This window comes from Myotis davidii, unplaced genomic scaffold (genome assembly GCF_000327345.1).
Source record: "Myotis davidii unplaced genomic scaffold, ASM32734v1 scaffold693, whole genome shotgun sequence".
Taxonomy (NCBI): Eukaryota; Metazoa; Chordata; class Mammalia; order Chiroptera; family Vespertilionidae; genus Myotis; species Myotis davidii.
In genome coordinates, this window is record NW_006284939.1 from 393,248 (window position 1) to 404,577 (window position 11,330).

Here is an 11,330-nt window from a genome sequence, read left to right on the forward strand (position 1 = left end):
AGCTGCCTGTAGGGCACTTGTTTTTTGAACTGAATGCAAATGAAAATACAACATGCAGCATTTACTGAATGCCAGAAAGAAGTACGTGGGGACAAGTTCATTGCACTGAGTGGCTGTATATAAAAAAGGCTTCAAATCAATAAATTCAGTTTCTACCTTAAGAAACTATAAAAGGGAGAGCAAATTAAACCCAAAGTAAGCAGAAGAAAGGAAATGATAAACATCAAAGCATAAATCAATAAAAACAAAAAGTGGAGAGAAAGTCAACGAAACCAAAACCTGATCATGGGGGAACGTGGGAAGACCAAAATTACCCGTGTCAGGAATGAGAGGCGACCTCACTACACATGTGGGAATGAAGGAATGCTACGAACCACTTTATACCCATAAATTAACACTTTAGATGAAATGGATAAATTTCTTAAAGGACACAAACTATCAAATTCTTTCAAGAAGAAATAGGTAACCTGATTAGCCCTATCTCTATTGAAGAAATTTAATTTGTGATTAAATAGTTTCCCATAAAGAAACTTCCGGGCTCGGATGGCTTCAATAATGAATTCTTTTAATAAGGAGGGGAAAAAATAATTCTATACGAATTCTTCCAGAAACTTGAAGAGGAGGAAATACTTTCAATTCATTATTTGAGGTTAGCATTATCCTGGTACCAAGACCAGACAACAACACAATAAAAGAAAACTACTCCAAGATATCCATCATTAAAACAGATACAAAGAGCCCTGGCTGGTTTGGCTAAGTGGATAGAGCACCAGCCCGCGGACTGAAGGGTCCCAGGTTCAATTCCAGTCAAGGGCACATGCCCAGGTTTCCAGGTTTCAGGCTCGATCCCCATGGGGGACCTGCAGGAGGCAACCGATCAATGATTCTCTCTCATCATTGATGTTTCTATCTCTCTATCTCCCTTCCTCTCAGAAATCAATAAAAGTATATTTTAAAAAAACAGATGCAAAGATTCTAAACAAAATTTTTACCAAATCTAATCCAATTATATATATAAACATTTATATGATATATATGATATTATATACATACACACACACACAACACACACACACACACAATACACACACACACACACACAATACATACATCAAGACCAAATGAGCTTTAGTCCAGGAATGCAGGGTTGGTTTAACATTTGAAAATCTATTGGTGAAATCCATTATATTAACAAATTTAAGAAGAAAATCCACATGATCATCTTAATAGATGCAATTTTTTTTTTTTACAAAATCCAATTTCTAGATAAAAACTCAGCCAATCGTTAGTTGAAGAGAACGTCCTGACAGTGGTTAGGTGCTCCTGTAAAACCTGCTGCAGCATTCTCACCAATGAAACCGAGTGTTTTCCTCCAATCAGCACCAAGACGAGAGGCCTGCTCTCACCACACTATTCTAGTGTTCTGGTTAGTACAATCAGGCAAGAAATAGAAATAAAAGGAATCCATATTGGAAAGGAAGAACTAAAGCTTTCTTTATATATGAAATGATAATCTATATAGAAAAACAGACAGGATCGGCAAAAAAGTTATTAGAACTAAGGTTGCAGGATGCAAAATCAAAATATAAAAATCAATTGTAGCCCAGCCAGTGTGGCTCAGTGGTTGAGCATCCACCCAGGAATCAAAAGGTCCCTAGTTCAATTCTCCGTCAGGGCACATACCTGGGTGGCAGGCTTGATCCCCATGGGGGGCGTGCAGGAAGGAGGCAGCCAATCAATGATCAACATTGATGTTTCCATCTCTCTCTCCCTCCCCCAAATCAATAAAAATATAGTTAAAAACAACAGAAACATTAAAAAATCAATTGCATACCTATATAGCAGCAATGAACACGTGGGACGGAAACAATTTATAATAGTACCAAAAAGTCAGCTTTCCCGAGAATTCCGGGGTGACTCCTCGGTGAGATGTGGCATCCACTGAGACAGGGTGCGCGGGCTTAGCAGGCCAAGAGGCTGCCTGAAGGGCAGACGGACGCAGCCCCTGCCAGAGGAGGTCGCGGGAGAGTGAGAATTAGCGTTAGCGTCAGTACCAGAGCTAGCGCTGGTCTCAGTCCGCGGAATAAAGACTCAGGAGAGCTCTCTGAAGTGGGATGTCCAAAGCAAGTCCCTTCAAGAATGGGCTCGAGGTCCTCAGAGGGCGTCCTGCACCCACAGCCACCGCCCCGGCAGCACCCAGGGTCGGCCTGCCCTGCCCCAGGTGCTGGCCTGGCAGGTGCAGTCCAGACCGGGCACCGAGGGACCCGTGGGACAGACACGTGCACGACGAAGGGAAGGAGGGAAGGGCTCACGCTCTCCACTTTGTAAACCCTCACTCACTTGAGCTTCTTCACCATGAACATATACGCATGTGGACACATTCTATCTGGCATATTTATTTATTCTATTGGTTTCAGAGAGGGAGGGAGGGAGGGAGAAACACCAATGATGAGAGAGAATCATGGATCGGCCGCCTCCTGAACGCCCTACACCAGGATCGAGCCCACAACTGGGCATGTGCCCTGACCGGGAATCGAACCATGACCTCCTGGTTCATAGGTCAATGCTCAACCACTGAGCCACCCAGTCATGTTATAGTGTATATTGAAATAACTCACATATTTAATTGATATATTCTTAAATAATTCAATTATTTAAATTTAAATATAGATCCAGGTAAATATTGGTATATAATATCAAGACTTCTTAAATAAAATGAAAAGGCATAAAATAAAAACATAGTTTTATTTTTTTTATTATTATTATTTTTAGAGCAAGTGGAAGAGAGGGGGAAAGACAGAGAGAAACATTGATATGAGAGAAATATCAATGGGTTGCCTCCTGCACGAGCCCCAACCAGGGCCTGGGCTGGGGAGGAGCCTGCAACCCAGGTACGTGCCCTTGACCGGAATCTAACCCGGGCCCTTTGGTCCTCAGGCTGATGTTCTATCCACTGAGCCAAGCTGGCGAGGGCAAAGCATAGTTTTGTTTTTGTAGAAAAGTTGCATTTTATAAATACATGTGCTCAGCAAAGATTCTGGAAGGACAGACACCAAATGGCAGCACAGCTAACTCTGCGGCTGGAACACAAGGGGCATTCGTTAGGGTTTTCTACATTCTTTTCTGTGCCTAAGGAACTTCCTGTAATGAGAAATCAGTAACGAGCTGTCTGTAATTCACAAACATAAAGCCATTTAAACAGCGAATTGCTTTCCGTGCTACTAAGCCTGCATCCCAAATCCTCAGAGGCAGCCTCGCACCACAAGGTGGGCGGGGCCTCAGCGCATCAGCCACTGCAGCCAGGTCCTGGGAACCGGGAGCCACCTGGTCAGTACAAACCTGAAAACGAAGGGGTGGGACGGGGTGTCCGTGTCCGAGAGAATGACTCTCTGGGTAGGAGAGCCTCTCACTAGCTCAACACTTCACGACCGAACGACCACATGCCTTGTCCCCCACTACGTTCCCAACACATAGTAGGTGCTAAATAAACAGCTGAGTGAATAAACAGAAGAAAATCCGCTCTAAGCGTATGGGGGTGCGGTAAACACAACCACTCTGTCATCCTGGGGGCCCCTCTTAGAAACAGAAACTGGTGTCCGGCAAGGAGCTAACCTACCGGGTGCTTGGCGGAGAGCCTTCCGGTCACTGTCCCCGTCTGGTTCCACGTGGAGGAGATGGCGCCCTTTACCAGAAGGAATCGGGGTGAGCCCTGGCCATGCCACGTGAAGTCGAGCGCGCGCTGCGCCCTTCGGCGCCTCCCCTGCAGACAGCACCCCCTGTTCCTCCAGAGGCCCTACCCCGCCCGACTCCTGGGGTCAGAAGCTGCCGACTGTGGTCAAGATGTCCCCTCACCCCTGGGAAACTGCAGCAGGACTGCGGGTCTCCGAGTTACTTAAGAACCCTGTGCGTGGGGAGAGGGCCGAGGGGCTCAAGGCGGGCCCGAGGGAGGCTGTGCATCCCGCACAAGCTGTGTGGCCTCAGATGAGTGACAGGACATACTGAGTGCAGACCACGAAGGGAGCTGCAGCCACACGTGGGAGGGTGTGGGGTTGGCAGCCGGGCCTCCTGGGCCCCACTCCTGGGAACGGTGCCTCCTAAAGAGGCCTGAGTCCCAGCACAATCGCGGCTCACACTCCAGTTTATTAGACTACTAGAGGCCCAGTGCATGAAATTTGTGCAGGGGGGTGGTGGTGGTGGTGGTGGTGGTCGTGGTGTCCCTCAGTCCAGCCTGCACCTTCTCTTCTCACAGTTGGACATTCTTAGCGCTGCCACGGAGGCAGGAGAGGCTCCCACCACCGCCACTGCGCTCGCCAGCCATGAGCCCGGCTCCTGGCACACTGACCACTAGGGGGCAGCTCCTGTATTGAGCATCTTCCCCCTGGTGGTCAGTGCACATCATAGCAACCAGTCATTCCTTTGTTCGGTCAATTTGCATATTAGCCTTTTATTATATAGGATTTCACCATCAACCCAACTCTAAGAGCCTCCACACCGTCTGAACTCACAGGCACCCACATTCCTCACGCTCCAGCCCCGGTACCTCTTTAACGCAGGCGAGCAGCCCGTCCACAAAGGTCGACTTGATCTTGTGAACCTGTTACAGAGACAAGAAGCGCCACCTTCTTTGTTGAAGTCGTTCAACAGGAGCGAGCGCCAGCGCCGCGTGTCACCAAGACGACCCAGGACCCCAGAGTGGCCTTGTGGCCAGAATTAAACCACAGCGACCTGCTGAGAAGGGGTCACCCCCCTTTCTATAGGTATTTGTTATTCTAGAGCCATGCTCTCACAGGAAAGTGATGAGGATCAGGTGCGCTCCTGCCCGTCACCCTGTGCCCCGTGGTGCCCTCTCAGTCCTCCTTCAGTCCTTCCATTACTTCAAGGACAAGGGCAGTTGTGACCCCCTGCTCTCTAGCAGCTGCCCAGTCCTGGCAGAGAGCAGGCCATGGGCTCAGTAAGTAAAAAACCGATGGTACTGCCTGGTGGGCGTGGTTCAGTGGTTGAGCATCGAACTATGGGCCAGGGGTGTGCAGGGGGCCACCGACCAATGATTCTCTCTCATCATTGATGTTTCTCTCTCTCTCTCTCTCTTCCTCTCTGAAATCAATAAAAATCTATTAAAAATGTCACAAAAAAACCGGATGGTACTAGCAATGTGAGTGCTACATGTGGTTCAAGGACAACAGAACTGCTGGCAGGTGCAGGAGCAGAGAACCAGGGCAGCTGGAAGGGAGGGGCGTGTCAGTGACCAGTGAAAGTGAACGCAGACGTAAAACGCGGCGCGGAGCCACGCACCGGGTCTGCCCCGGGCACGGAGGCGGCTTCCACACACGGTACTGACGGAGGGCACGTCACACCGTCACAGACACACCAACTCCTTCCTTCTGAGTGTTCGCCAGGCCCTCAATGCTGAGAGGGGCTGACTGTAGGTGGGGTGACACCACGTCAGGGTGCCAGCGAGCCGTGCCAACACGGGTCAACTTGAACGACTCCATTCCCTTCAGGGCCTCGTCGGGGTGCCTCAGCGACTGGATTTCCATCAACAGAGCCGGTGCCAGAAGCTTCCCCTTCGTCACCAACTTACTGAAAAATTAACTTACCTGCCTGTATTCCAAAATGACCTTGGGTAATGGGTGGAGGGCTTGCAGAGCAGTTAACTGAAAAATGAGAGTGAATATTATTAACAGAGTCATTCATGGAAGCTTAACATTCCAGACACTTATTTTCAGCCAGAGAAAGCCCTAAAGAAAATGGTCTCCATTGAGCATATTTTCCAAAATGAAGATGCATAAGCAACTCAGCTCAGCAGGCGCCCTGGCCTCCATCCCTGACAAATCTGTCCTTGTGGCGCCTAGGGCATTTCGCGAGAGCGGGACGAGGTTTCGATGAGCGACTCCACAGCCAGGGCGCCTAAGACACCACATGGCGAGTGTGGCTCAGCTGCCTGGAGTGTCGTCCTGGCACCAAAAGGCGACGGTGACTCCGGGTCTGGGCACAAATCTGGTCTATCCTGGTCCAGCTGCGAACGGGAGGCAACGGATTGATGCTTCTCACATCAATGTCCCTCTCATTCTCTCTCTCTCCCTTCCTCTCTCTAAAAATCGATTTTTTAAAAAATATATTTTATTGATTTTTTTTTACAGAGAGGAAGGGAGAGAGATAGAGAGCCAGAAACATAGATGAGAAACATCGATCAGCTGCCTCCTGCACATCTCCCACTGGGGATGTGCCCGCAACCCAGGTACATGCCCTTGACCGGAATCGAACCTGGGTTAAAAATATCACATGGCAGCCCTGGCTGGTGTGGCTCAGTGGATGGAGTGTCAGCCTGCGGACTGAAGGGTCCCGGGTTCGATTCCAGTCGAAGGCATATGCCTGGGTTGCGGGCTCCATGCCCAGTGAGGGTGTACAGGAGGCAGCCAATCAGCGATTCTTCCTCATGGCAGAGAAAACTGGGGAAATGCCTACAAACGTGTAACTTGATCGTTCAGGAACACCCAACACCTGAATCGCAGGGGGCTGGGCACGAAGTCAGGGAGGTAACATCGGAATATGATTAAGGATTTTCAAATTAATTTAAAAAAGTCAAAATATAAAAAGTCAAAAATATACAGCAGAGTCCAAGCTCATAAGAACACGATTTGTTGAAGTATCACAAAGTGAACACACCTGGGCTCGCCCAGAGGGAACACTCAGGCCCCTGCCCCCACCAGCCTGGCCTCTACCCTCCAGGCCACTGTTCCCAGCTTTTGAACTTTGTGTCAGTTCAGGGCAGGGCAGGTTCTCTGTGTGTGCGGCTTCTGTGGTCAGCGTGATGGCTTACGGCTCACCATGCTGCCGTGGGAAGACTATGCCGTGAACGTGTAATGCTGATTGTTTGAACGCAGGTCAACGACTTCTCCCTCCACCACGGATGGGTATGTGGTTTTCCCACATCAGGCCGCGGTGGGCATACGGTGCAGTGTTGGGAACGACGTGCAGCTGTTGGATGCACATGTGAGGAGGCCTGAGGGCGCCGGGCGCGGGGCCACCTGCAGCGGGGACCGTCCAGCAGTTCATCACACCCGGGAGCCCATGCCCGCATCTCGGGTAACACGTGTTGCCCTGTCCTCATCCCCGCTGTCCTGGTGACGTGAGCGACGTCTCACTGGGCTGCTGGTGCGTATGCCCCGGTGACTGAGACGGCCGAACAGCACGCGGTGTTTACTGACTGCACCTCTTCTGCCAGGGTCCTGTGCGTGGCCTCGGCCCACGGGGAAACCGCGGTGCCTGTTCCTCCTGGACTGTGGGCACCCGCTGCCTGGACGGGCTCTTTCCTATGAACTGGAAGCGCCTTCTGTGAGGCTCTCCCTTCCTCTTGGTTAGTGGCGTCTCTTCCTGAACAGAGGGCCTTCATTCCACTGTCGTCCAATGTGTCGACCTCCGTCTTTACGGTCATGCATTTGTGTCCTGTCTAGAATGTCTCCTACATCAGGTCTTGACGATATTCTCCATGGTATCTCCACAGCCTTCACTGCTGTTCCTTGCACCTGTGGGTGCACCTTCACTTGGCATTTCCTCCCGTGGAGGATGTGAAGCAGGGCCCAGAGGCACTGGGCCTGATCATTTACTGGCTACCTCCTGCTCAGGGCTTTGCAGCGCAGCTTCCGAGGTCAGGGGTTCACACGCCCAGGGGCGCCTGCTTGGGGCTTCTCCACCCGCCCGCCCGCGGTCTGTTCGTTTACCCTTGAATCGACACCACCCTGTACGGATCACAAATTAAATCCTGGCAATTTCCATTGCTATGTGGTTAGTCTTGCATCCAACAGACTCAATCTTCCAATAGTGCTCTATCTTCCAAGATTACCTCGGTTCTTAGTTTTTGCATTTTTCTTTAAATCCGGGAATCAGCTTGCCGATTTCTACAAAAACCGCCTGCCCAGGCTTCATGAGGATCATTTTGAATTTGTGAACTAGTCTGGGGACTGGTGCTGACTCTGTCGTAGTGTGGCCTGGAAGTGTGTGTCTGCAGGAAGACTGAGGGCGGGGACATGAACAGTCCCGGCCCGAGAGCTGGCACTGCCGGGGAGGGTCCCGACTCAGTATCTCCCAGCTGCCCTTTTCTTAGAAAAGCTGCTCCTCGGGGAGATGAAAATACTCAGCCAAAAACACTGCTTCCCATCGACTCGCTCTCCTCGCCCTGATGCCTGACTCACAAGAGAGCTTTCTTTCTTTCTTTTTTTTTCTTTTTTTTGGGGGCGGGGAACAGAAAGACTTTAATCCGCTTGATGAGCTGAACTCTTAGGAGGCCAGGGGGCGTGGAGGAGCCCTGCAGCAGCGGGGGCATGCTCCTTCAGGCACAACTGCAGCAGAGATGGCAGACACCACTGGAAGGGTGGAGGGGCGGAGTGGGTGGGACTCCCAGTCAGCACCCCGACTGGACGAAAGGCAGTATCAAAAGTGGTTCCTGAGCGCACATGAAGCCCCAGCCCCAGGCAGGGGGGCTAGGCCTCTGTGCCCTGTGGCAACCCCATGTGACCACAGGGCATTCCCTTCCCTTCTTGGTCCTTTTCTTACTCCCGCCCATAGGGGCAAGCAGGTCCCTGAGCAAATTCGGCCCAGCTCTTGCCCAAGCCGGGCCAGGTAGCCAAGCACGATCTCAGATCCAATGACGCTCCTGGCTCCGACCCAGGAGCTCGCGTTCTGCCCTTTGACCTCGAGGCTGCACCCACGGAAGGCAGGGGAGCAGGACACCAGGCTGGCAAAAACAAGAGAGCTTTCTGAGCACAGTGGCCTGCGCATCGAGAAGAGGCCCCGAGAACTCCGAAAAGAATGAAGTGTTTGATCTCCTAACCTGGATAACGCCGGACCGGAGTTGGTCAGTGATCTGGGCAGAGGCCACAGCGCCTGCTGCTCTGCGGGCTCCATCAAACACTCCGCTGGCTCCTGGCCCCACACTCTTCTCATCCCCTCTCCCTGCGGCCACCTGTGGGCACCTCCTCTCTCCCGCTCCTCACGGGCATTTCTTTCTTTTTTTTTTTTTAATATTTTATTGATTTTTTACAGAGAGGAAGGGAGAGGGATAGAGAGTTAGAAACATCGATGAGAGAAACATCGATCAGCTGCCTCCTGCACGCCCCCCACTGGGTATGTGCCCATAACCAAGGTGCATGCCCTTGACCGGAATGGAACCTGAGACCCTTCGGTCTGCAGGCCGACGCTCCATCCACTGAGCCACACTGGTCAGGGCCTCACGGGCATTTCTGAGCGCAGGTCCCTGGTTATCAATGCTGCTGCTTAGCGTCAGGAGCGCTTCGTGACCGGCCGCCTGCCGCAGGCTCCGACTCCACGGCTTGGTCGTGGCCGGGACAGGGGTTTCTGCAAAGCTCCTGTGCGGCAGGAGGACCGGCGACGTCAATCCAGATCGGCTGACTGCCTCCGCGCACGTGTCTCTAGCGCAGACTTTTCCTCACAGCCCCAGCTGTGGTGCGGCAACTCTGTGCCAATGGCTCATGAACACGTCTGTCTTAACATGTCCAACACGGGGCCCTTTACTCCATGCCCCCACCACCACCTAAAACTGCTCCCCTCCCAGTCTCCCGAGTGGTGGCCATCTCTGCTCAGGTGCAGAACTAAGGAAGCCAGGGGTCACCCCACATTCCTGACTTTTGCTCACACTCATAGATGTTTCTTTCTGTCCTGAAAACGCTCTGAAAATGCACTGCTCGGCCCCATCCTCATGGCCATCACGCAGACTGTGGAGACATGGGTCCCCACACACAGCGACAGCCCATCAGGAGCCTCCTCGTGCTCCACCAGCGACACGACGCACCGTGGGCCTCTCAGACCCGTGCCAGTGCCGGCGGGACGGGCCGCAGGACCGCACTGTGCTGCTCAGTAGGAGATGGTGCTGTGACTTTGGAGGACAGTGAGGGTTTCTTACAAAACTAAACGAACTCTTGCCATACAATCCAGTCACCCCACTCCCTGGTATTTACCCAAAGGAGGTGGAAACTTATGTCCACACAAAACCCTGCACACCGATGTTTAAAAGCTTTAGTGCCAAAAGCTGGAGGCAGCCAAGATGTCCCTCCGTAGACGATGGGAAAAAGCAGCTGCTACACCCAGACAAGGAAGAGTACTCAGACTGAAGAGAAATGAGCGATCGAGCCAGGAACAGACGTGGAGGAACCTTCAGTGCCCGTGACTAAGTGACAGACCATCTGAGAAGGCCCCACACTGTGTGATCCCAGGTATAAGACAGTCTCAGGAAGACGACACGATGGGGACAGTGAACGGATCAGGGGCTGGAGGGAGGAACAGGCGGAGCACAGAGGACCTCCAGGGCATGACACCGCTGTGTGAGTGTGAGGATGGATAATGCCATTACACACTTGTCCGGACCCCCAGGGCGTACAGCACCAGGGCGAGCCCTCTGCACGCTGTGCCCTCTGGGTGATGAGGTCGTGTCAGTCTAGGTTCCATGCCCACAAGTGGACCCTCTGGTGGGGGTGTCGGCAGGGAAACAGGGGCTGGCCTGGGCCAAGAACTTGGTTTTCAGAGCAAACATCGACCGACTGTCCTGCGGGGGAATCAAGCCAATGGTTTGCTCTGGAAACTGGCCCCACTGCCCCTGCTCCTGGGTTCGTAACTTGAAGGCAACACCCTTGGGCGGGAGCGTGACCACCACCTCCTGCTGGGCCTGGTGCTGGCCGTCCCGCCACAGGCAGCGGGCGGGCTGGGAGTGAGCCCACGGGGCGCAGACATGCCTTGTTTCGGAAGAAGGGGGTGGTTTTGAGCCTTACCACGGCTTCGGATGTGGACAGGTGGCCTCGCAGCCCCGTCTTGGGAAGCGTCTCCGTGGGGCTCAGCAGGTGCAGCTTCAGCTTGCCAAAGAGGATCTTCAACAGAAGACGACACGCAGTGAGGGCCGGTGTGCGGGGCCAGCATCGCACGACAGGCCGCAGCCCCGGTCAGAGCAGCCGCGACACGGGCGCAGAACGCCGGGAGTCTGATTTGCTACCTTTCTTGGGCTTAACGGCTCTAGAGCAGTGGTTCTCAACCTTCTGGCCCTTTAAGTACAGTTCCTCGTGTTGTGACCCAACCATAAAATTATTCTCGTTGCTACTTCATAACTGTCATGTTGCTACTGCTATGAATCGTCATGTAAATATCTGAGATGCAGGATGGTCTTACATTGTTTGCGACCCACAGGTTGAGAACCGCTGCTCTAGAATGTGCCCCGCTCTATGGCAAGAAAATGCCATCCTGTGAACCGGGGCTGGGGTCAATCCCACAGAATTCACATGGCTGAGAATGGGGGAAGCAGGGGATTGATTTCTCAGAAAAACTCT

General features: G+C 52.3%; 1 protein-coding gene across 1 annotated transcript in view; it reads right to left on the bottom strand.

Moving 5' to 3' along the window:
- The window catches only part of POLN (polymerase (DNA directed) nu), an 84,769-nt gene that overhangs the window by 34,512 nt on the left and 38,927 nt on the right, over positions 1-11,330 (bottom strand). The window contains exons 11-14 of the mRNA XM_015558420.1: positions 10,782-10,877; positions 5,598-5,654; positions 4,541-4,594; positions 3,617-3,682 (exon numbers count right to left, since the gene is read on the bottom strand). Of these exons, the coding sequence (XP_015413906.1) occupies positions 3,617-3,682; positions 4,541-4,594; positions 5,598-5,654; positions 10,782-10,877 (273 nt within the window). The remainder of the gene's footprint in view (positions 1-3,616; positions 3,683-4,540; positions 4,595-5,597; positions 5,655-10,781; positions 10,878-11,330) is intronic.